This window comes from Xiphias gladius, chromosome 16 (genome assembly GCF_016859285.1).
Source record: "Xiphias gladius isolate SHS-SW01 ecotype Sanya breed wild chromosome 16, ASM1685928v1, whole genome shotgun sequence".
NCBI lineage: Eukaryota > Metazoa > Chordata > Actinopteri > Istiophoriformes > Xiphiidae > Xiphias > Xiphias gladius.
This window is the reverse complement of record NC_053415.1, coordinates 17,409,132-17,436,097: the sequence shown is the minus strand read 5'-3', so window position 1 is coordinate 17,436,097 and position 26,966 is coordinate 17,409,132. Positions and strand designations below refer to the sequence as shown.

General features: G+C 42.1%; 1 protein-coding gene across 7 annotated transcripts in view; it reads right to left on the bottom strand.

Moving 5' to 3' along the window:
* Positions 1-252: 252 nt before the first annotated feature.
* myo16 (myosin XVI) overlaps positions 253-26,966 on the bottom strand; it is a 107,302-nt gene continuing 80,588 nt past the window's right edge. For 5 of the 7 annotated variants that reach the window (XM_040148883.1, XM_040148882.1, XM_040148880.1 and 2 more), the window contains 8 exons: positions 19,428-19,530; positions 18,493-18,589; positions 18,109-18,382; positions 15,736-16,118; positions 14,365-15,621; positions 11,667-11,819; positions 10,280-10,365; positions 253-3,681 (listed from right to left, as the gene is read on the bottom strand). In XM_040148883.1, the coding sequence (XP_040004817.1) occupies positions 3,511-3,681; positions 10,280-10,365; positions 11,667-11,819; positions 14,365-15,621; positions 15,736-16,118; positions 18,109-18,382; positions 18,493-18,589; positions 19,428-19,530 (2,524 nt within the window). In that variant the 3' untranslated portion in view covers positions 253-3,510. Of the gene's footprint in view, positions 3,682-8,602; positions 8,708-10,279; positions 10,366-11,666; positions 11,820-14,364; positions 15,622-15,735; positions 16,119-18,108; positions 18,383-18,492; positions 18,590-19,427; positions 19,531-26,966 lie in introns of all 7 variants that reach the window. The other 2 variants (XM_040148879.1, XR_005709123.1) reach the window with 2 other exon arrangements.

The following is a 26,966-nucleotide window of genomic DNA, read 5'->3' as shown; positions in this document are numbered from 1 at the left end:
CATAATGCATTCCATAGCCCCTTAAACTTAACCATCACAACTAAATGCCTAAAACCCCCAACCCTTACCCTAAAACCAAGACTTAACCCTCAAACATCCCCTTAAAGGTGTGTCAGGAAGTGAGGGCCAGCCAAAATGCCCTCACTCCAAAGGTCTAAAACGCAAACTGGTCCGCACGCACGCACACACACCCACACACACACACACACACACACACACACCCACACACACACACACACAGGCATTGACACAATTGTGCTTTATTGCTGTACAGGTACAGTACTTATAAAACATTGGGAATATAGTAATTAGGAAATATCACATACAATCTTTTTCTTTCCACAAACACATATGTATGCAGGTTAAAACATACTGTATGTCATGTACAAAAGAAAGATTACAATAAAAAAAACAACACTATGAAAGGCAGTGAGATACCCCTGTTTAGGTGCTAAAATATTGTTTCTCTGGACAACTATACATGGACTAGAGAAAAATAGAATGGCCATTCTGCACTGGCTGTAGCACCAGAGAGCTGATCTCAGAGCAGAGAATTCCTGACTAACAAAGATGACTGGCAGTAATCTGGCAACCAGAGTTTGGTATTCTTACGACAGACTGAGCTAGGCCATCAGGGACTGTATATGATGGAGTCGATTTGCGGGGCGTACCAGCTGAAGGTTGATGTGGATAGATGACAAGTGTTTGGATGAGAGACAGGGGACAGTGCAGTGATTCACAGTGCAGTGGGAAGCAGTTCTTCACATTAGACAGCCTTTTTGAAAAATCTTTTCAGCGTGAGCACATTATAGGGGGCCAGGTCCAACATGTGGTCATACAAGGTAAAAAGTAAAGATATGCTTTAAAAGACAATAAAAAAACATATAATCTCTTCATTTCATGATTTCAGTAAACATGTTTATACACAGAAAACCATAATGCAAGTGACTAACCAGAATGCTGACCATAATGAAGGACAATTACAGAGGCTATAAATTCTCTTTCACTGGCCAGTGACCAGCTTGATTTTAGTTCCTTTCTGTTTTGTTTGATCACAGTTGGGCCTAAATCCTTGCGAATGAGCTGAATGTGACCATTAAGAAAATGCCTGACATAGTTCTGCAAAGCAGCACTACTCATGCAACCCCAATCACAGCAAATGAGGTGTGAATCATGGAGCAAATTAATACCTTAGTGTTATTAACTTGTTTTAAAAAAAAAATCAACTGCATATGCAACTTTTGGAGACAATAATCATATTAAGCAGTTAGGTACACTCTTTAGATACAGGTGCATATTCTAGTAATAAGATACACACGGTTTCATTGATGTGAACAAGCAGTGAAATAAAAATTTGCATTTATACATTCAGCCAGTCAGTCGAAAATGCAGCTCAGCTGTTTTGCCACCTCTGTTGTGAATATTGGTGGTCTCCCCTAATTCCTCTTGAATATTTGTACACCTTCACACATTGACAGCAGCTGAGATCAATCCTGTGATGGTGCTGCTAATTCGTAAGGCTGAATCAATCAGACACATTGTGGGTGATCAGTGGGAATGAGAAATCAATTAGAGATATTGATACTCTGTGGCTCTAACAATTCAGACTGATCTTCAAAGATCAAACTCCTTGTCGAGACACACCCAGCCCATTACAGAAGTCAACACGACATCACATAGACACTGTGCAATAAAACATCCATATACAATGAAAACATCTGCCTTGTATTAAAGGAACAGAACAATAGGGTCAAGAAGGGGAGACAACAAATAATATTAAATAGAGTATAAAGAATTTCATAGCCATAGACAATCATTCTGAAAAAAGACCATTACATTTTAAAATAAACCTATTCTCTTTACCTTAGTCATTGCATCTAACCCAAGACATTCTTAAATCTCAAGTCTCACCATCATAGACATTATTCTCTCATTTCTTCTGTGCCTTTCAATTCAATCTCTGTGCTTTTCTGCCATAGTAAAGGCTACAACATATGCCACTAGTCACAATTTACATAGCGGTTACCGTGGAGACACCCGTAGAGCCGGTTTGATCCATTAGGGAGGTGGTGGTGGGGGTCAAAGACCAAGTTGGGAAGGGGGTCAGTTTGTTGGGGTCAAGTGTGAAAAGGAGATGAAGACAGGACGAAGAAGGTAGTGGCCGTCTGTGAGGCCACATCTACGATGGAGGAATCTGTACAATAATCGAGTTCATCTGTGCGCGAGTTCCTGAGCTCTGCACAGTCTCCTGTACAACACCGAACACATAAAACTGTTCGGATGTTGATGAAACACAATGAGATTTAAGTTGCTACTTTTCAAGTGTACAATGTTGTTTTTTGTCCCCTCTTTTCAACATGTTCTTGTGATCTATTTAGAAACGGTAATCACTGAACCGTGGGAACAGCTATGATTTGGTCATTTATGTCATTCTGTACATGTATGAGTATATGGGGACTACTGTATACATCGGTTTTTATAAATGTACTTCTTAGTTTAGACATATTTTTCACAAGTTGTGTCACTTTGGCACACAGTTTCATGTTCTCAACATGAACTATATACCTTGAGGCTAAAGCTTTATTTGAGCTTTACCTTTGTCCTTTAAACCAAAGCAGGTTTTTTTTTTGTTGGATCCCCTTCTCATAGTAAAGGTAAGTGCAGTAGTTTGCATTTTGGCCAGAGGGTTTTGCTCCTCAAAGGCTGGTGGTAACAGTGGGAAAGAGAAGTGCACCTTGGGATATTACTGAGGTTACCCTGACCTCTGGCCGCATGTTGCCAGGGCTGCAGTAGCACGTGAGATGCTAGGTGAGATCTGTGTACCTGAAAAAGGTCCCATGTCTAAGCCAGTGCGTTGATGCCAAAAACTGGCGGTGTCCGAAGGCGTCAGTTGACTTGTAAACTTTCTGAGACTCGGGGGCGCACACACAAGCACTCATGGGAACATAACAGGACGGCACGTCAAGTATAATCAGCACCATGTTTCTGGGTGGAGCTCCTTTGTGTGCAGCAGTACATCATGATAGGCTAGGATGCAGACAGACTAAGCGGGCCATTTAATATCTGACTACCATGAAAACACTGTTACTTTGCTCTGTAATCCGTCGATGGACATAAATTTGATCTCAGAAGACCTGAGAGAAATGAAGTCATCTTCATTATTTTTCTGACTGTTTGTTAGTAAAATATTTGATCGCGAAATAACCCCCAGCTCCTCAGGAACCCTTACTGTTTCAGCTTTCCACGCATTTTTCATGGTCAATGTCACATAGTGCTGTGCTCATATCATAAAGGTTGGGACATCCTCCACAGTCAAGGTCAAAGGCAGAGAGGCAGGACCTTCAGCCCAGGGACTCGGCTCATGCTTTGGGGCTTGGAGCTTCAGCCTAGCCCCTGGGTATTGAGGTTATTTGGTCCCCATCAAAAAAACACGTAAAGAGCATGTGCGAGAGTGGTTGAACAGAGAGGGAGGAACTTTTTAGCCAATACATTGTGACTGCACAAAGCCTGTCATGGAGAGGCCTTCCTGTTGGCCCAGAGCAGCGTGGGGGGCAGAGGTGGGGAATGAGGTGGACGATGCTTACATTCACCCCGCCCCTCACACTGTTCTCGCCGCCATCGCAGAAGCTCCCCCGGTGCAGCGTTCTCATCCCCGGTGGACAGACGTAGCCGCTGGAACACCTGGAAGAGAGATGGAGGATCCATCCAAATCACACATTGAATAATGACTTTCTCCTGAATGGACAGACAAGCAGATGACAAAAAAAGCTGAAATGGCCAGACTGTGATTGGAGGTAGTAGGGAGAGACTGTGATTGACAAGCAGTGGTTTTATGAGAAAAAAAAAAAGTCTTATCTCCTTGTCAATGCAAAACCACTTTAAAACATTTAAAATTTCAAATTTTAAAAATCATCTTCTAATCGTGTCTCCATGAGAGATTATCACGTACAGAGCGAGAAAAACAGGAAAGTTTTGTCTGATCCATCATCTTGAAAGAGCCAGTGATCAGTGGGCTGAGCTCCACTTCTTAAAGTGGGGCCATTTTTGTCATGAATCATTCTAATAACACAGAGATGAATCTGGAGCTGGCGCAGAGCCGTCTCATGAGACCGTTGATACAGCAGGAAGCAGTGGGGGGAATCCCCTCTTTGACTGACAGCCTTAACTGAGACTAATTTCCATATTCTGTCTCTGGAGCCCACATATTGCACATCACCTTGAAGAAGATCTTTTGAATTAAACTGGGGACCCTTGTGCGGGGAGCCTCTCAAAGTGGCTCTTCTACTTTCTCACAGACACTGAGGTCAAATACAAAAAAGTGCACACACAAACATACAGGTGCGCACACATGCACAACAGTCTGTATAGAGCACATCATCAATCATCTGCCAGTCAATACCCAGGTAAATCAATCAGAAAGGAATTCCAATCTTCCTCAGTCAGTAATACAGGCAACAAGACTAAGCTCCTGATGATCCCGATCAGCTTAGGAACTGGAGGTTATAATGGTGGCAGTTGATGGCCTGTTAAAGGGCAAAAAACTGCTCCTTCATGCTCAGAGATGAGATTTTAAGGATAAGGCTGACATTACTTTACTGTTTATTTTCCTACTATCAACAAATCCCTTGAAAACAACAAAAGGAAAAATTTGTTTCTCTGTCTCACAATGCTCTCCGACTTTCCTACCCTGTCCGTAGCACTCACTGTAGGAAGCCCACTGCTTCCTACTGAAAAAATAATTATTACGCATGTGGTGCGTAGCGAGAATTTGCAGCAGCAGGACAATTTATTTGGGACTGACTCAAAATAAACTATATTGCCCATGTTGATTGTAAATAAGGAATATGTCATCCAGTGTAGCAGTGTACCTTATTGATGTGTTTTAAACAGTTTTTGAACAACAATGGAGCTCTTTGGCACAGCGATATTAGCTATATAATACTTCGACTACAGAGACAATATTTGTTACTCGGATCGTTTCATTGTTGGTTTTGGTCTTTTCATGGGATTTGTTGAAATATAGAAAATATACTGCCAGCCTTACTCCCCTTAACATTCTCATAAACACAGATTAAAATTTAGTTTTATTCTGTAATCTCAATTTTTTCATAATTTGTTCCCTGCAACAGTTGTTCACCTCACCCCCCGTCCTCTCCGTTTCATGTCTGCTGGAGTTGTACCACTGAGCTAAATCAAGTCAACAGTACATATAATGCAACATTAACCTGCACATTTCCAAGCATACAGTGTATTTAGTGATGCATTCCACACAGACATTGCCATATAGCTACAGGCACACACACACACACACACGTAGTAACGCACATGCAGGAATAAACCAATAAATGCAAAATGCACCAGTAACATACTTTCACGTACATGCACATATCTGGAGAACCACACACCTGTACGTGTTCATATGTACACACATGCACACACACACACACACACACACACTGACCGCCTGCACAAGCACAATACTCAGCGACCTAATCCATAATTTACACCTCCCTGCCAGGCTATTCTCTGCACTGGCGCCAGCCAGGAACACCAGCTACTGGAACAGTAGAGAACTGGGAACAGTGTGTCCTTCTGCAGTGCGTGACTTTACATGGAGACATGGACACATGACAACACACACACACACACACACACACACACACACACACACACACACACACACACACACACACACACACACACACACACACACACACACACACACAGACAGACAGACAGGGTTGTCTATATACTTTTGATCACATAGTGTATTTAATGATTATATTTTTCAAACAGAAAAATGATGACTACTGTCGGTAGCCATCACAGTTTGGGCTGAGTCGGTAGACAGACAAAAGCCCTGTCATTCATTTGAATGGGACCACTCAACTGACAGTGTGGGGGTGCCAATGCAGAGCAGTACAGCAAAAAAGCTGAACCTGACTAAACTTTAAATGCAGCGCAATGTAACATCATCTAGCAAGGTGTTATATGTTGGTCAGTTACACACGTTGCAGCATATCTCTAAAATCCTATCTCTAAAATGTTAACCACTCCCTTGCCCACAAGGGCACGGGGAAGGAAGCCAATATCCAAAACCAAAAGTACATATGAATGGGTTGGTAATGTTATGGTAATAATATGATAATGTATGATGACTAGTGGTCATTCCAAACTGTCACTCACAGAGGCCTATGAGAGACTCACGGGCCTCTGGATGTCCTGAGGCCACGGAGTGTGACAATAACCTCTAAGCTTCTCCACATAAAACACACAAACATTCCTGTGCCAACAACTATACAAGCCACTGTGTATACTGTAGAGCCAAACATGTAAACAGACTGACAAATGTAAGGCGGCTAAAATGCCATGCATACAAAACATTCACACCCGCACAGAATAAAAATCAACTGCGATAAATTGGTGCTTCTCATAAACTAGGTGCAACAGCTTTCATCATTTGCACAAATACTAACACAAGAACAAAATACCTGCTCCATGACTTTTTTAAATCAGCTAAAACAAAGTCACTACATAGCTTGTGTTTCTAGAACCATTTTGCCCATGTTGTTGGATGGGAGGAGAGAGTGCAATGGACAGAAAAAGAGAGGAATTGCAGAGAGGGAGAGATGTTGGTGGTCACTGATGACCTATTTGTGAGCTCTTTCCTGGAAATTTCACTGGATAGGGGAGGTGATGTCGGGATTTCAGAGAAACTGGCATGCTAACTCTACTCACACGTATGCTTTAACCCTGGCAAACAGGATTGATACAGAGAAATGAAGGCTCAGTTTTTTCTTCTCATCCTTTAACTATTGTTATTCTGAGTAGCAAACATGTGGCACAGTGCCTCTCCCATTTTAAATGCCACAACTTTTGCATAGACTTTGTCTGAAGGGATAAACAAAGAATATTAATATCTGTACCATCCAATCATTTAGCAGTCTGTTTATCCCTTATATGACTAGTCAAGACTGCTGTTGACAACTAACTACAGGAACCATAACAAGCCAGTCCATTCATTCCTAACTGAGTTATCTGTCCCCCTCTGCTTCCTTCATTCTTTCCTTTTATTTGTCCCATTAGATCTGCTAATCCTGCATAAACACAGTCTGGAATGCAGCTAATTAAAAGGTATTCTGGGTCACGGAGTTGTTCTCATCTCTTGAATGAACTTATGATAACAAACCTGTTCCAGAAAACACAGCAGATTAGTGCAGTAAGGAACCAAGATAAAAGTTTCTCTCTTTCCATGTTTCAATTGTAACACTGAACATACATAGAAGGCAAGAGTTTCTCTGCCTAATTCATAGAGATAATGTCAGAAACATCAGGATGAAGATTTGGAATCACAACTAAGGCTGTCCAACTCTTGGTTAGATGTATTACCAGTGAGAACAATGACGGTAGAAAAAAGACTGAGAAAGGTTTAAAAAGGGGTTCAAGTGATGGATTCAGCAACATAAAATCTGAGCAGATGAATAAGCAACAAAAAAACTGCAGCTCTCCTCTGTTGAACAGACTTACTCAAAGTTCTAGGGTCCATTAACAGTAAAATCCACATGCATCAGTGTTGCTATGCATGCTCCTTCGTTTCTGTGGATTAGCACATGCTAGTCTAAAAACAGTGTTTCAGGAAACAAGGATACTTATTGCCCACTACAAGATGCATTTAGTCTGCAATAATCAATACTGATCACCTCTCTCTTATTTCTTGCATTATTTTCTCCAACATGTGCAACCTTGAAACCCTTTATGTAAGATGCTCACTGTTACGCTGCTGCCTGAAATGAAAAAATGTTTTTTATAAAAAAACCCACTTGTACGTTAAGCACTTGTAATTACGAAATGAATCATCCACACATTATATGTCTGATATTCTTCTCTCACAAGAACATACGGCAATAAATAGATTTTCTGAATTCAGCATCTTATAAAACATCTCACTGAAGAACAGACAATACCAATAGCCTCAAGTGAGAATGAAGGATTACAGTGTCATAACAGTGTCTTCAGTTTTGACAGTGACTGTGTGCAGGTACACTGATGCAGAGAGTCTGGCTGAACCCAAGAGCTGCAGTTTCCTATCAAAAATAAGGGATTAAAAAAAAAAAAAATGTTGAGGGGCAGCAGTGTCACTGATTCCAGAATCAGACTTTTTGCCCCTGACTCTGACATAAGTGGAGACAGGGCAGATTGCCCGTCTGATTCCAGACCAGTGTTTAAAGGGCAACAAGCACGGCAAACAAGGGGAGCAGGTAAAGCTGAGATGTTGTTCTGCAAAAGCAGTGGTTTTCAAGGTTTTGCTTCTAAGGACCCATGTTTTCAGGAAATTTGAACCTTTGGATCAAAATGAATGTAAATTTTGATCAGAATATTTTTTCTGCCATGAATACTCACTACTATTGGAATCCATTGTCCAATGCACTGCAATGAACTCAAGATGACCACAGCCTCCACTCTCCACAAAAAACTTTTGAGAATGTTTTTTTTTAATTTTTTTTTAACATAATGAAGATCATTACTGTCATGATCCCACACTGGGCCTATGAAAAACACTGCCATTAAGGGTGGAGAGCTGTGAGGCACGACATACACTCACCACATCCCTACATGTGAACAGCGCCTCCAGTGAGCCCCCCTGCCCCCCCTTGCTGTTTTAGAGGGCGGCCCCCGCACCAAACGGAGAAAAGTTGAGATGTCCCCTCTGGAAGATAAAGGAGGGAGTGAGAGTAACAGCCAAGCTTATTAGAATCAAAGGGAGAGAGAGAAAGAGAGAGTCATTTTGGCAGGAGAGAGCGGCCCAATAATTCACATATTCTGAGGAAAACCTTCACCTTCCAAAAGTCAGACAATTAAATTAGCAACTGGAATGTGCTTCAGACTTTTTTAAATGCTGTAAGAAGGCGGCCTTAAACAGTGTGCGCTGGCACATCTGGCACGTCAGTATTATATCTCACACATAGACAAGCTTCAAAAAGATGCATTAGGTTAGCTCACCCCAGCTGTGGAAGCATGGGTACAATATTTAGTCAACCTGAGGAATGTGAAGTGGGAACACAGTGTGCCTTCACATCTCTAGTGGCAGTGTCTTATGAATGATGTGTCCTGAGCTGCCCCGAAAGTGGGACACTACGTACTTTGCTCATTCTTGTTTTTCACGCACTACTGACAGTGAAACTCAATCACTGTCTGTTATTAATCTAAATCAGTTTTCATGTGGTGAAACATTCTCTTTTCAGTGAAACAGCTGCATCCTGGAATACACAATGTAGTTACACATATAGTGTTGAGGAGAGCATTTTCAGAGTGAATGAAGAGAACAGAAAGGGTAAAGAGTGTTCTCAGAATGTTGTGGCTCTTCAGTTAAAATATTGTGTTAAATCTGTACATTAATCACAGGGCAAAGGTGGAACTTTCAAAGTTTAATGATTGATTATTAAGATAAAAGAAAACAGATCAAAAGAGACTTTTAAAAGACCAATCTTACTGAGGGTCTGATTTGCCTGAGGTCAAGGCAAAGCACATGATAACTGTCATAAGAGCTTTCGCTCGCGCCGTTGTAACTTGCTCTCCTGTGGACGTCTTGTATGCTGCATCAATCATGTGAGTTTCCTCAAGCTGATAAGGCCCTATATCTACTTATCTTTAATTAATAAGGCTTTCTAATATTCATGTGTTGATCAGTTTGTAGTATGTCTCAGTTTTCAAAAGGTTCCTCTCTTCGAGATGGTTTCTACTTTTATCAATCCCATATAATGAGACTGTGTGTGTCTATTGTGTGTGTGTGTGTGTGTGTGTGTGTGTGCGTTCCTGCATGAGAGCGTGTGTGTAAGCTTGTGTGCACACATGCAGGACATTAAATTCAATCCTGCAACCGTACACCTGTCTACAGTGCCGGTGAAAGCTCACGTCATGACTGATACAGGGCCACTTTCCAGTCCACTCAAAAGGTCAACAAACTCCAAAATACAAAATAAAGGCTTGATGTGGTTGGGCTACAATTGTGTGGGTGTTATTGTGTGTGTGAGTGTGTAAGCACGTGTATGTACCGTGTATGTGCCTCTCACATATTTATTTTTAAATAGAAGGTCCGTGTTTTACATAAGGTGCTGGAATGTAGAAAAAAGAAATGCTCCCTGTTGTCATCACTATAAAGCATCTTATATTGTGTCTTCAGTTGAAATGATAAGTGTGATAATATAACACCCAAGATGTATATTTATGTGCGGAGCTGTCACTGGGTTTGTGCTCTTAAGTGTCTCTTCTGTGTGTTTACCTGAGTATGATGGCTGTCCATGTGTCTGTGTAGAGAGGTGGAGGTGGAGGAGTTTGACTTGCTGTGACTCTCATCTTCCAGCGACCCTGAACACACAATATCAAAAGCACGTTACGAAGCACGGACACCTGACTGGAAGTCTTCCCACACACATACAGGTACAGACTGAAGGACACCTCACTTTTCAAACACAGGCATATGGCAGAGGGCTGAAACAACCTTTTCTCATGCAGAGAGAAATGTTAAAGAAAGACACTGGTTGACAATTTCTGAGCATTTAAGGAATATTGAAATCAGTCGTTGGCTGCAGCTGAAGAATTTATGACCTTTTATAACATCTGTGGTCTTTCTTCCTCATTTCTCAGGTCACTTCATTATTTCAAGTAATTTTTTTCTCATTCTGTGTAACCCCTCCTCCCCTGCCTATCGTCCCTGCCTGGCTAAAAGGAGAGTTAGCATCGTAGTCGGCCCGGCAAATTACTTTTCCACTCCACAGGTTTAGTCAGTGGTGTTAGCCTCTTTTATAGGACTATTTAGGACATTAATTACAGCAGCAATCTAGTCTTTATTTAGAACCACGCAACCTTTTAGCTGCTTTCAGGTAAACCGTAAACTATACTGGTTAACTGTAACATTTAGTTCCACACTCTGCATATCTAGATGCACACCTACACACCCACGTGACACTCACAATGTCAACAGTGCTGCAGCTGGTAGGGGGTGAACAATATGATGCAGCACAATATTTTATGATATAAACCCAAGTCTCTTAAATAGAGTGTAGACAACATAGAATGTTTTTTTAGAACTGCTGAAAACTTGATTTTAAATTAATCACAAGTATTTCTTTCAAACATTATATATTCATAGCAAAATAAGCACAATTAAAAAAAAGAACTATTATAATTAAAGTTAATATTACATTTTCCCCGACTGATAGCACAGATGTTTGCTTTAATACGCAGGAACGCTCAGACAGAGCAGGAAACTTAACAAGAACATTAATGGGATCACACAACTTGAGATGACCAAATTTTTTATAAATCTGAAACTGGGTCGTAGCCTCAGTTCAGGAGGCGAACTCGCCAGGTGTAGTTAGCTTTATTCCACCTTTGTTTACTGTGGCACTTCACATTTGTCAAAAACAAGGTTACTTCTTCACACCTATTATTATAGACTGTGCTAAGAATATGTATGTATTCCAGGATATCTATATTTGTAATATCTACTTTTTAAAATTTCTCTGCTTTAATATTGAACAGTTGTTTTTGGCCTGTATTGTCTTCACCCTTGAACTAAATCCACTTGGAAAATATAGCAAGTCATCGCTATGAGAAACTATGTGATTTGAATTCTGACTGTAAATGTACAGTACACGGGCTATTACCGTTGGAGAGCTGGTTGCCGTTCTCTACGGGGGCAGGACCTGGGGAGTGGGGAGAGTGGTTGTTGGCATTCTTGTCCTGTAGCTGCAGAGATGGTGAGGTGGGGGCAGAGCCACATTCTTCCCTCCCTGGCAGATTGATATTAGAATTGAATCCTGGGAGGAATATAGCCAGAGGAAAACACCCTACATGTCAGTGCATGTCATATAAAGTAGACATCATACATTAGATTCCTTCATCCATAGTATGATCAGAGTACTTACAGGTTACAGCAAACTTCAAAACATTGGAAGAAGCCTCTTGCTTTAACTGATAATATTGCAAATTATTCTAATTTTGCTAAAAGACTACAATTTTTGAACTTAGTGGAAAAAGACACTGGAAATTAACATTCTGTATGATTAGCTTAGTCCCATTCCCTCTTGTACATCTAACCCAGCCTTTTTAAACAGTATTCATTCAGCTCTGTCTGTGGGAAGGTGACTCCACATGACCTTCCTCTGCCTCTGCCCCTGCTCCTTGGGGCTCACATGCTCTTACACACTGAATGAGTAAGTGACTGTGGGTACATATGTTTGTGGGAGTGTGAATGGGAATTTGTCAGCTGCTGTTCCACACTGAGAATGTGTGCCTCCTGGTTCCCCCTACAGTCACAAGATGCCTAAATTTAAACTTAACAAACTCTACTAAAGGTCCAGTGTGTGTTTGTGAGGGACAAAAGGCGAGGTAAAGAGAGAGAGTCCATGTGAAGGCTGAATGCTTATGATAGGATGAGTCACAGTAAGTATTTGGATTGGTACAACGAAGACTATAATGAGAGAGAATTTGAGTTTTATCAAATTTTTGAATTTTGTGTGTTGCTGCTGAGGCATGTCTTATGACAGTGATTTCCTGAAGCCTGCCAAGACCACCTGCCCTCTTCCCCTGGTATTCCTGTGGTTTTCTCATTCCCTGTGGATGGGTAAGGGGAGAAGGAGGAGGGAGAGGCAGCTGCTCTTCACAGACATGTCTGGGATAGCAACTGTAACCCCTGGACACTCCCACAGCGTCAGGTATCACACTCAGTCATTTAACAGCTGAGAGGGAACGGAAGTAGGCCATCCTGCTAAGTCCTTTGGCATCCCTCTGCGCTCTGATCTAAGTGGACCGCCTTGCTTTGCCCACTCAAAATACCCCGGTGCCAGGTTCCCCTGTCACACACACCGTTTCCATGACGCCAGCGCTTTTCCTGTGCAGGTCCAGGTGCCGATGAAGAGTCAAGTGCAAGATATTGCGTGAGGCATTTGTGTCAGCATATGCACTCATACCGTCTCTTATAAGGAGTTCAGCTACCTGCCCTTTGACCTTGTTACAATTATAGAAGTATGACACAACTGTGTCTTAAACACATCACGCAGCTCCAAAACAACAACAAGCCTCTGGGAAGATGACTGATTATTGACAACAGCAGCTAATGCTTTCACATGTTTGTAATTTTTCCACCAGTCTCCAAGATAATTGTCCAGGAAGTCCTGTTTGCTGCTGCTGGGCAGTCACACTCCCTTCACCAGAACATGAGTGAACTTTTAAATATTTGATGCCCATCCTCATCATGCTACGGCTCATGTATTTTTAACCCTGCCACAACTAACACACTTCGAGGACATAGACTCAGATAAAAACACAGTGGGACAACACAGTTTCAAACTTCTCTGATGAGCTTATGTTTTCTCAATATGGATTATCAATGGAAAATTTACTTTCATAAAAACAACACAAAGTAATTTCTTGTGGGTTTGAAACCTCTGACCTGAGGACCCACCCATTTCACTATGTGAGAGAAATATCTCTGTCCTCCTTTTGCAAAGGTCAGCCTTTGCATCAGTGTCACACAGTCTGTTTGTGCTCTGCATGAAGTGCCCTGTGCTACAACACAGCTAGATCATACTTAAAGTGCAGTGTGATGCAAAGTGGGCTACACCAGCTAGCTCATTAGCTATCATGTTATAAAGCAGCTGCAGCAGCCAAAGGGCACTGCACTGGAGAGCGTAACAAATGGGCTGCCTCAAGTGGGCCAAAGAGGTTGGCTGGCTACAACACCTGAATTAATGTAGGGGTGTTTCCAGTGTAGAGAATGGGAATTTATGAGTAAGGCTTTTGGATGCTGGTGCATCTCACTTTTCTACCCCTCAAACACAGAGAATGTGTGTCAGAGACCTGCACACGAAACAAGGGGCTATTACTTACCTATAGTACAGCCCTACACTGTTCCTGTTGTATGGAAGGTAATCACCCAGTACCTAATAAATCATCCGGCACAGACCAGGCTGAGACTTTGATCATGATGTCATCACATTAGATAAGCACATAATGCACACGTGAAATCCTGCACAAATGTGAGTGCACACATACACGCACAAATACACACACATCCAGCTGGGTTGATATGGACAGTTTACAAAATGAGAAAAAAACAAAGGCTAACTCCCTACCCTTTACGTACATACTAACACTGGCAGGTTCACATATTGGTGGTCTGGCTTGGTCTGACTCAGGTTATCCCAACGGTAAGTAGACTATTAACCCATGAATTTCTTTTAATTTTAGACTCTGGAACTGTTTAAATCTGTTTATGTGCTGTAATCTTCTCTCTGCTAGTGTTTTAGACGTGTGTAACTGTGAGTGAGTGTGTGCGTGTGTGTATGAGCATTACTGACAGACCTCCATCTCTCATCTTCCGGCCAGATGTGGACTTCCTCAGCAGGCTGCGTCCAGAGCTGAACAGAGTGTTGAGTTCATCCAGGGGGCTGGTCAGGGGTCTGCCATTGGCTGGGTTGAACAGCAGGGGAGAGGAGGAGCATGAGTGTGCTCTCCGAGGCTCAGGACGAGACATCTTCACTGGGGAGTAGGGAGGTGGCTTCCCCAGTGGCTCCCCACCTGCCCTTTGTGAGGATGTTTTGGGGGAGTCTGAGCTCCCTGTGACAGACGCTGCTCGTGTCAGAGCCAGGAAGCTGGCCTCAGGCGGGAAGGGGAAGTGTGAAGGAGGTCTGTAGGGAGGAGGAGGGGCACTGGGGGGAGGAGGTGGAGGTGGAGGGGTGAGTGGAGGTGTAGACTTCTTCTCTGGCATTAGGACAGTGAGGCTAGGGGAGGAGTCCGCTCTCTGGCGGGCATACTGTGGGGACAGGGGGCTGTCTGGGCCAGTAGCATAGTTCAGGTTTGTCTCAAACACTGGCAGCTTCTTTACTTCTAGAGGGGTGAGGGGTGACTCATCTGAAGCAGGAGAGCAGGTGACGGGGGAAGGGGGAAACACCAGGAGGGGTGGACGGTGAGGGAGCAAGTTGGGGAAGGGAGCGGGGATTTCACAGCTACCATCTTTCCCATGCTGAGCTTTGGGAGCTCCACTGTTGGACATGCTCTGTGAATGAGCAATGTCCATGGCAGCGGCCACCCCGGCTGCCATCCGTTTGGTCTCACCGCTCTGAGGAGGAGATGTCCCTAATCCTACCAAGCCCAAGCCTAAAGCGTCCAGTTTTGCTGCCTTGTTAACCACAGTGGTAAGAGGTCCACCATCTTCAGGAGGAAAATACTTCATCTCCTCATAGACAGCTTCTGAGTCTGCAGCCTGTTCTGGGCTATCAGGGGGGTCCTGAAGGCTCCGAGCCCGAGGCTGGGAGCCCAACATCTCTATGTACACATCCTCTTCATCATGACCCTGGTACAGGCTCAGTGCTACCCCTTGAGGGGCATCAATGGAGGCTGCTTTCTGCATCAAACCACCAAACCCTCCCAGTCCCCCAGCACGGGAAAGCAAGGCCAGCTTTACATCGGCAGGGCGCAGCTGGTGGAGGTGGGGTGCTACAGCGTTGATCTCCTCATACGAGCCCGTCAGCTTAGTGTTGGGACTGCGTTTAGGTTTTGGAGGTGGCACCTTCCTCATGGTGGTGTAGTCATCACTGTGGGGGCGGGGCTTGGACAAGGCTGAGGAAATTGCAAAAAAAGCAACTAAATACAGAGAGAAGGCACGAGGCAATAGCAGAGGAACAAAAAACCACCATCTGTTATATCTTCTAAAAACAAGTGGAGTTGGTATACCTGCAGGGTCTGTGGGGGACAGCTGGGGTTTAGGGGGGCTTCCAGCTGGCGAAAAGTAGCCCTCTGGAGTGGGGCTCTCTTTGGCTGCCATCATCAACCCAGCACTAACTGCTTCATAAGATGCACTCAGACGAGTGTTGGGGTCCCTCTTTGGTTTGGGAGGAGGTTGCTTCCGAGGAGAGGAAAGACCTCCACTGCCTGTCCCCTCCTCATTGGTATGAGCTACCTGCTGCAAGGCTGCTTTGATGGGTGGACTGGCAGAAGAATGGACCATGGTCTCCATGGCGAGGGGGATGGGTACTGAGCTGGACCGAAAGTGACGAATAACTCGACTGCCCCCATTGACAGGGCCCTCATGGACTTTCCCACTTTTCTCCACAACCCTACAAATGGGTATAATGAATGACAGAATTAATGTTTAAATAAAAAAAGATTTTTTTGTGTTTGACCATTCATATTTCCATCTTTTGTGCTTGATTCATTCTTTTATTCTTCTGATTCATTTTATTATATCATTTACGTCATCAATATACTCAAACTCAATACATGAGCTAAGGAGGCCAATTGGATGAAGACCAAAGACATTATAGTTTAAATCTAATCTCTTTGCAGTAATTTGATAACATCCAGTTTGATATTTCCTTCGCTAATCTGGGTATGGCATCTGTTGGTTCCACGATTGCGGGAAGGGTGGGTGTGGGGTGTGTGTGTGTGTGTGTGTGTGTGTGTGTGTGTCTTTGTGTGTGTGTGGGGAGGGCATGTGTATACATACATGTCTGTATGTAAGTGGGCACAAGTGTGTATGTGCCTATTAATCGCCTCTACTATACAGCAACTATGACTCCTCTCCCAGTCGGACTACTGACACCCCTCCCCCTGTTAGAAGCCTCCCTGTGCTCCTGTCTCCTGTCCCAGCAGCAGATGTTACATGTACAAGGACACATAGAGGATACAGAAATCATGTGTGGGTGTTTCTTTTCATCTTTCAGGATGTTTTCCTTTAAACTAATGTTAACATTCAATTCATTTATCAATATATATCAAAAAGTACGAAAAATTGCTGGTGCGGTCATTGCAATTTGGTGATTTTTCACATTTTTGTGTGACAATTGTGGCCATTGGTCATTAAAAACAATTAGTCATTTAAAAATAAATCCCTTTTCCACTATACTGGAGTTACATTTAACTTTATTTCAGGCCATTTAAAACTTCACATTTGTTTAAGATTATGCTTTCAAGTGAAACACCTGTATGTGTCTTTTTGAAGATTTGTAACACCAAATCATCCAAAATTAAAGCGAACGCACATTTATTTTGTCATTTTGTCACAAAGCCTTGAGATGCTAGCATATAAACACCACTCACTGTCAACCTGAAATGAAAGTCTGTATTATGTAACAGTGGCAATAAGCAGTACAAATGATACTGCCTCCTCTGGTGAAACAGAAAGATGTTATTGGAAATAATAAATGCGGTTCTTATGCAGCATACCATACTAAGCCCAAATATATCACATGCACCGATTTACAGGTTTATTAGTGCTGAAATGAATAAGTCACTTTTCAGGTATTACTGTAAACAAGGCCATCATTTTTCAAAAAGCAGGAAAGGAACTTTTCAAAATGAAGGTTGTTAATTTAGCACTGCCTCTCAAGAGCTTCTTATTACCTTAATTCTACCCCTTCTAACTCAGCCCACCAGGGTTATTCTGTTTTCTCCAGGCTTGATATCTTATATTAGAATTAGGTGAGGCAGAGATAAGGATAGCATTCCATAGGTTCAACACAATACTAATACAATCTGATAATGCAGCTCATTATCTGACTATCCATCATGAAACAATTATAAGCCTACAGCGCAAAGTTACACAATGACATCATTAATCACAAAACACATACCACGCAGTTATAGCCACATACATGCAAGAAAATACGAATAAAGACACACATATATAAAGGCGAATGATTCCTTCATACAGTCATAAATCTTGTGAATGACAGTGATTGCAGATTGTTTGTTATTTTGAAGGCTAAATAATGCTACAGTCACTATGACGCCATCTCATTTAGTATTATGAATTATATTGTAGTGAGGAATAAATGCCCTATTTTAGAGAGATTACACACTTGACTGACTGCATTAGTGTGAAGTAATCAGTAGTATGGCGGAAGTCTATCATCCAAACACGAGTGAACTTTTTGATCAAATGAATATTTGGTGAGAATGTGGACAAATAAAATTAGAAATCACTTAGGACAAAGGGTGAAAAAAGGAATAACTGCTCATCTACATGGCTTGAATATTCCGATCATGCATCTTTACCTTCAGTTCTGAATGAAGGTGTGTGAGTTGTGAAGGTGTTTACTAATTTACCTCCTGACAGGCTGATCCTCCTCCTTACCCACCGGCTCAGGCCTCTCACCAAGTGGTGGGATATTGCCAAGGGTGTTGAGAAGGCTGTTGCCATGGCAGCGCAGACGGTCGCTCTCGCGCGCAATGTCGGATGCATTTTGAATGACCAACTGGTCATAGGTTCGCAGTCCCATGTCCTCTGCCCCCTGCAGGAAACGCTGCACACTGCACTCCTCTTTCTGCTGTAATGACAGCCTGCGATGAACCCGTTGTCTGGCCAGCCAGCCACGCACCACTGAGACATGACGAGGAGATGAAGATAGAGACATTAGAGGTTTCTGAGACAGAGAGAAGAACATCGAAAAGATCATTTTGGTTATTGGTTTGTTGTTTAGGGATAATTACCTCTCTGACAGGTGATGATCTTTTTATGAAGCTGGTAGCAGCGGTCATTGAGCTGGTCTGCCTGCCAGTATCTCAGAAATACTTTACTGCTGCCCATCTACACACAAAACAAACCAAGTACCCTGATCAAACATATATGCAAAAGCATTGTTACACACTACACTGCCTTCATCATCAGCTTCTGGGAGTAGCCAGCAGACCCTGTGAGGCTGTTTTCCGTTGGAAATCTCAGACAAGTGTGACTTGCTAGTTGAGAGATGGGAGAGCAGTGATGTAGCAATGATGTACGATAATAGGTGGGTGTGGAGTGTGGGCAGGGTGTGGGTTTGCATGTTGACACTGCATTCACTTCCTGAACTTAGGGGGCAGTTGGGGGGCGACAGAGGTCACTCTACGCCAGGTGCACAGAACTGTGGCGGTGACATACTTCCACACACACTACAGACACTATTTAATCCAACACACGCTACGTGTTGGAATAGTGTGTGTGTGTGTGTGTGTGTGTGTGTGTGTGTGTGTGTGTGTGTGTGTGTGTGTGTGCGTGCGTGTGTGCATAAAGCAGGGCTGTATAAAAAGGTGTCTTTGGGGCATTGTTGAGGAGTGTGTATGCGTGTGTGAGGCGGGAGCTGATATGACCTGTAGGGTCACACACTCAGACACAACAGCAGTCTGGCAGACAGGACAGAGAGGGAGGCGGAGGGATCCATGCTGCTCTGTGTGTGTGTGAGAAGAATTATGATGAGGTGGGACAGCTGGAACGAGTTGTCAAAGATTCCATGGGATCTTTCAGATGGAGGGGCAGGGATTAAGTAATTTAGCAAATCTTTTGTTATTGATGGAGGCTGAAAAAGACACACACACACACACACACACACACACACACACACACACACACACACACACACACACACACACACACACACACACACACACACCTGCCATCCCTGGAGTTTGGACTGTTGCAGAACTGAGCGACATCTCTCCTCCGGTGACAATTTTTTCTTGTCTCTCACAGTTGGGCCCATGAGGTCTTTATATCTGAGACACACAAAGAGAAACAAATACATTAGAGCTGCAGAGAAACAAGATCTGCAAGTGCCAAATTTTAAAATTTAGACGAGACTAGGTTGACACCGCCTCTCTTCAGAAACAATGGGTTCAAAGGTCAATGGGGTCATATGGCAGACCAGCTAAACAGCATCTGTTCCTATTGGTGTTGCCCTGGGCAACCGTTGCTATGAATGGTCAGCTGGTTGGAGACAGTGGTTTGTTTGTGCTGGGGATGGTGGGGGAGAAAGGGAAAGTGAGCTATGTTGATACATAATTCACAGACACAAAATATATAGATACAAGTATTGATATGTACCTAACTGTGGATGTTTTTATTTATTGTGTGAATTCTAAATGTGTAGACATGAGTGGATGAGTAGTATAAGGGTGACAGAAGCTGGCTTATGAAGGGAAACCTGCCAATTTGAATGCCTGGAACAGATTAAAACATGTGACTAGAATAAAAACACAACATCCTGTCCTTCATAAGCAGTTACTCCCGAAGGGCCCTTACGAGCCCCTTTCCTCCTTCTCCAGGAAGACTCTGCAGTTTGTAAGTTTTTTTGCAGATAAAATAAATTTAAAAAAACAAATAAAAGAAAAAGAATCAATATTAAGATATCTTGGTCTCTAATTTAAAGATATAAAATGGAGTAAAATATATTATGTACCTGGCTACTAATGGCACAGTAATGTGTGTTCCCTCTGGCCATGATGAAACTTTCCATTTGCACTGGTCCACGCCACCACACTGGGTGTGGTGATCCTGATGAAGCTGTGTTATAAATATTTTATCTACACTGATCACCTTTGACTAGAGCACTACCACATGTGACAGACAACTGGCTGACATATTCTTCCCCATTGTCTACAGAGCCCCTGAACAGGATAAACATGAGAAAAAGTAGCAACAACGTAAGTTATGATTTGAAATTATTAACTGAAACTATGACGAAGGTGGAGTCACAAGATATACGGTAAATACAATGCGCTTTTTTCACAGCACATTTTGACTTGTCATGGTATGAAATGCAAAGGTCTTACTAATAACATTAATGATGGCTCTGTTATATTCAAGTGCCCCATTAAGCCATGACAGTGTGAGGCAGCATTGACAATACCAGGGACGCTGTTATGAAGCGGCTGAATGGGATTCAGCCATCGTTAATTTTATTATATACACACCTGTGCTTGTCAAAATGTCTTTCGTGAAAAGGCTTCTAAATACTAATTGGACAGCTGTGGCTCGGGTTGTCCATTAAGGGAGCCGGTTGTCCACTAATCACAGGAGTGGGGTTTTGATCCCCTGTTCTTCCTGTGCACTTGTTGAAGTGTCCTTGGGACATTAATGCATAAACTGACACTGAACCACAAATTGTTCCCGATGGTCAGACCACCACTTTTCATGGTAGCTTGCTCCCATCAGTTTGTGTGAATGGGTGAATGAAAGGCAAGTTGTTAAGCATGTTGAATTAAAAGCGCTATACACAGTATATGCAGCCAGTTACTGATTACACAGAAATATACCAAGTTACTGTAGATTATTTTTAATTATTAAATCATATAGTAAGTGATCAAGTGCTCTGGAAGTACAGGTCCAGCTGTGTCTCTTCTTCTGCTTTCATGACATAGAAATTTAACAACAGGTATAATCAATAAAAGATTTTACATTAAGTTGTTATTTTATATACACAAGAACATGTAATTGGTTAAATACAGTAAGTCAATTTAGATACGAAAGCTAAGTTCAGACACCATTCCCACAATTTTTAAACAGAGTGAGACTTTAACCTTGTACGTCTGTCTAGGAACTGCAGTTAAATATGATGTTTTGGTCAGGAATCCATTGGATCTTGGTGTTATCCTGAAATTTTACAAATCTCCGAAAAAGCTATGTTAAACTTTGATAAGGTTAATGATATCAGTTGTCAGAAGTTAGATATCAATGACATGGCTGGTATGGGGTCAACCCACGCATATCGGTATTTTTAGGTAGCCCTACTTTTACAGTCCTAACCTTGGCTTAGCCACACTGCACTTTGACTACAGCCTCTTTTGTATATTAGACGTTAGTTTTTGAATTCATTTAGGGATATGCAGGAGTTTATACCGTATGTGCACATATCATTCAGACATTTTCTGAAAGAAATAGAAATGTCAACCAACCAAATACACCAATCCCCCAAACGTCATATCAGTTGCTTAGTGCATTTTGTCAGTCATGTCTCTGTCTCCTCCGTCATCAGTGACAGGCAGAGCAAGCTATGATGTCACACATCCAATGAGACAAATTTAACAAGCAGATGGATGGAAGCTTAAACCACCTGTATTGCCAATGGTTAGTAAGTGAGTGCATGTGAATGTGGGATGTGTTTGATTTGCAGGAGTGGGGTCTGTCTGAACTCTCCCTAACCTTCTCTCTGTATGGTAATACCAGTCCTGCAGACAACACACACTGTCCCCATGGGCCCATAAAACACAAAGGAACTCTGTAAACCCATGACCTCCCCTATGAGGATATGAAAACCATCGATGGTCCCTGCTTTTACAATACCCAAGGGGGCTTCATGTGGAGTCAAAGAAGTGAAATAACCCCTTTGATAAGAGTTTAAATGGAGGACTACAGGGCACTAACGGAGTTCTCTGTGACCAAAGGGCCATCAGTGACCACTGTTATTGACTACCACTAAGGTGGTAAAGGCGAGGTAGAAGGCAACTGGAAATCAAACCAATCATTTCCTCTGCGAAGCTGCTCTTATCCATTTGACAAACCTTTACTTGCCACATCTTCAAAGCCTGTTAGCTTTGTTTAGTCATGGATATTCAACCCAGGGATTAGACTTAAATGACGGAAATTCTTCTGTAGGCAACTTAATAGCTGACAAATGTGTGTGTTTATCCATCAGTGGAAGGTGATGATGAGGACCCCCTTGGAACTAGCAATATAGGAAATATGACCTATAGGCTTGAGAGCTTCACTTGTAACATGTTCTACGAATACTGATACCTCTTTCTCAAGCACTTTCTAACAATGTACGTAGAACCAAGGAAAGCAACACTCATGGAGGGCTGGAATTAACAGAAACAAGGTTCAAGTGGTAGTATTTGACCTTACACATTTGCAGAAAATAAACCTGGCCACAAAACACATAGTGTATCATAAAAGACAAATAAAAACAACAGTAAAATAGATTTCCTCATAAATCACTCTGGTTACCAGGACACTAATGTAATTTGCTTCAGGCAGCCACTATGACTTAGTGAAGTGGTCTGCATGGTTCCAGTTTGCTTGTGTGTATTTTTGTGCTCACACTGGTGTGTTTGTGTTCACAAGAATACAGCAACCTCAAGATTAATGGCTGATTTATTGGCCTGTCTTTTTGATTAGACAAGGGCCAGGGCCTGTTTTGAAAGAGTGACAAATAGAGGGACAAAAAGGGATAAGAAACAGAACAAAATTGAGGTACTGTGTCTGCACATGAGAGAAACAGGCAGAGAAAAAAAGGAAAGATAAAGACTTAAATGAAGACACTGAAACGAAGAAAGAAATAGAAAATGTTGGGATCAGGAAGTAAGAATAGGGTGGAAGATGAGAGGGAAAAAGAAAATGGCAGTTCAGAGGAGAGAGCACATGAGGAAAGAATGAGTAGTCGAGTGAAAAAGAGTTCTGTGAGGACAGCAGCAGTGTAGTCAACCCCTGTTTACAGCAGCTCCCTCCTCTCCTTGGCCAGTCTGTGTTCATTCATTTCCCCTGTATGTGTTGAAACCAGTGGAGGAGAGAGAGAAAGATATGAATGGCAGTTGGGCTGGGCTGACTGCTGTCTTTGTGAGTGGCAGCCACTTAAATTAAGCATGGCCTTAATGAATAAACAGCAGAACAGGGACACACGTCAGACAAAGACACACACAAGGTCCATTTGTGTGAACACATGACACAACAAACACACATATGGTGCACACAAACCAGTGCTGTACTGCAGTACTGATTAAAGCATAACAGTAATTTGATTACTGTTTCAGTAAGAAATAGGATTACAATTTTAGATTCTGTAATAAAATTAAAATTTCAGCTTGTTTGCTGTTTCACTAGGAGGTAGATGGGAGTGTTGATATCAGTTTCATCTCCGTGCGTTCAGTCAACAGACCTGTTCGGGTCATGTTAGCTCAATGCAGGGACTGGAAGAAATACTCTTTCAATTAACTCAAAAGTGGTCTTATATGACAATGGGACTTCTTCAGTGCTGTGTGCAGTCAATGGGGCTAAGCTAGCTGTTCAGGTTTAGTAAATATGCCAAACATAGGCGCGCTGCTTGTTAATCAAGAATATCTCTCATTCTATTTCTACACATGTTGCAGCTATGGAGTTACTGTAAGGAACCTATGATGGAGTTAGGCTAAGTGACAAAAATTAATGTAGGGGTAATTTAAGTAGTCATTTCTAATACTGAATAATTAGCAATGTAATTATATAGAAGACATAGAGTAACTGATTACATTTTTAAGTAACTTGCCCAACACTGACAGTTTTTGTATTGTATTGCCTTGTGTTGTGTATCTTAAAGATCTAGCAGCCATGATTGAAGTCATAGAAGTGGGGCTTCTACAAAGCTTCGGGCATATTTTCCTTTTCTTTTGTTCATCATTAGTTTCACAAAATGACACCACTATCCAGAGTGATGATCCTGGTGTCTGATCATTTGCACCGGTAGGTTAGACTCATGCTGGAGGGATTGATGGCTAGTAATTTGCCTTGATCCATTAGACCATTATTATCATCTTGCTATACTTTGAATACTGAGTTCCAAATCTTTTTTGCAAATTGTCATATATGCCCTATCAGTGAACCATCAGATCACCAATCCCACCTCTGCAAGTCAAGAGGGTAAATTTGGTTCTTCCAGTTCCAGCCTGCAAAAAGTGTTCAGCAATAAGTAACAACCACCCTACCATCACACTGCCTGTTTGTCCACCTCTGAGTCATCTCTGCTCCCTCTCCACTCCAGACACAACTGCCATGGAGGAATACATCAAAGAGGTACTCATGGTCAGGTTTATGTATCCACCTACTTCACCAGCTGGAGCAAGTTTCTTCTTTGTAAAGTTTATGGTTCTCTCTCCCCATACACTGAATATTGTCTTCTATATTATCACTGAACTGTTGAGTCATCCTGTGTTTGCTTCGGAACACCTCCGGAGTGCTACCATTTTTGGCTGGACCACAAATGCGGGGCCAACCCTATAAAAGCGAATGTCCATGACTGACTGACTGACTGACTGACTGATAAAGATACACCAGTGGTCAGCTGAACACCACGTGACTCAAAGAGTTTCTATTGCATCATCAAGGAGTCGTTTACAGGCAGTGTTGCTTACTTAGTGCCTTTGTTGCTAGATTTACCGACTTTTCAAACCCCTTTAGTGACATTTTTTCAAAAAAGCACCTAGAATCAAATGTAGCAACTTTGTGGAAAAACCTTAGCAACTTTCCATAGAAGAAAGTTGCCCGTATTGCCCCACAAGCATGAGGTCGGGCTTTCCCTCTGCAGGTGCACCTCTCTATGCTTAAAGTCATCTGGAGCCTTCTCAGCCATTTATCCTTGAGGTGGATATATAAGTGGTGGATTTTGGAGCTGTCCTGTCCTCCTGCTCTTCTGCTGACAATAAGCTCCATCCATGTGTAGCTTAAACAAACAACTTTAACTAAACTGTGGAAATGTACAAAAGAAGTCCTGGAAACCAGCCGGAACTCTCAGACAACAGTGATATTACAATCAAAATCTCCTTAACCTACTGTATGTCTCACTGAAAAGAAACACACTATTGACCTCACATGCTCTGGTTCAGCGTCAGAAATTAACGGGGAAAAAGGGCAAAACTGCCACAAGAAATCTCAGAATGCCTTCAAAAACCATGATTGAGGGGCAAAAATTTTCCCCAAGATTTTGAAAAAAAAGTTATATCTACCAATTTAGGCCAATATCCTAATGCTACATTAAGCCATCATTTTATTTTCATTCATTTCCTTCAATTTCCATTTCGGTCTTTAACACACACTCACACAAACAGCGCTGTTGCTCACACTATGCACATACAGTACATAACTGTATGTACCTGTAAATACGTACTACTACATAACCTTGTTACAATACCTTCCTGAGACCAGGCCATCTCTCAACTGCAGTTGAGTCGCTGCTGCAGTGGACCGGTACCACATTAAAAAAGCTACAATTGTTGCCGAAGAAAGCAACCCAAATCCTGGGCCATCACCAACACCACCCCTAGCAAACAAGAAGGCAAAGAAAGTTGCTGCTTCTACAACTGAAAAAGACAAAATAGTTTGGCTTGGTGTTGAAGAGGTGAATAAGATTACTGTCCTCTTCTGTAAAGCATGCAGGGCTCACCTAGCTAAAAGCTCACGACTTTGTTAAAGAAAGCAAACAGGTGAAAAAGTATTGTGCGCACTGCCACCGAACAAGCAAGCATCATCGATTTTCTTATGGTAATTAACATTAATGCTAACACTAGAGACTTGAAATGTCTTTGATCTGCCACCTTAGCTAACAGTGTCAGCAAGTTGGCAGTAAATGTTAGCTAGCTAACGTTAATGTAGGCTCACATAGTGAGACCAATTTCTATACTTCATTTTAGCACCGTGCCAGCGCTGGAGAAACTTTAATGTTACAGCCTACATGTGGGGCTGCATAGTCAAGTCTATAATTTTATTTCACCCATGCTCAAAACATCAGCAGTACTATGGCAGAAGTGTGGCTGATTGCTGTGACTAAATTATTGAATAATTTATGTTTAATGGCTATTACTGTAGCTATTTGCAGGGTTGTTACTTGAATTCAGTTCTGTTAATGTTGTTGTTTGTAAGGTCACTGGTTTGCATTTATAGTTGTGAAATACTGCCTTTTATTTTCTTAAATATTTTTATATTCTACTATATTTTACAGTTTCTAAAGAGGATGTTAAAAAAAAAGGCATAATCTAGTACATTTGAAAGATTGTGATGAAGTTTTCAATTTATCTATAAACTAATGCATTATACATATACAAAGGCTAAATAAAAGCCTAAATAGTTAGAACTGTCTCCTGCTTTCTCTCACAAATATAGATGCTATTTTATACACACACAGATGACTTCACACTTCTCTTTGGAACAGCAATAGTATGCCTTTTATTTACTTATATTGGCACAAGGTGGTGATTACTGTGTGCATTTCAATCTGGCTCATTTCTCATTAAAAAGGCAAACTACACTGCTCTGGTTTATGCCCAGCCCAGCAGCAGTTAAGTTTTCCTTTTTTGGCAACCAGCGGGCCTTTGTGATGCTCTGTTATCTTCTGGTCACACCCATTGCTAATACAGATTTCATCACATAACACATGGCTATCTAAAAAATATATAATTGTCACTCACAT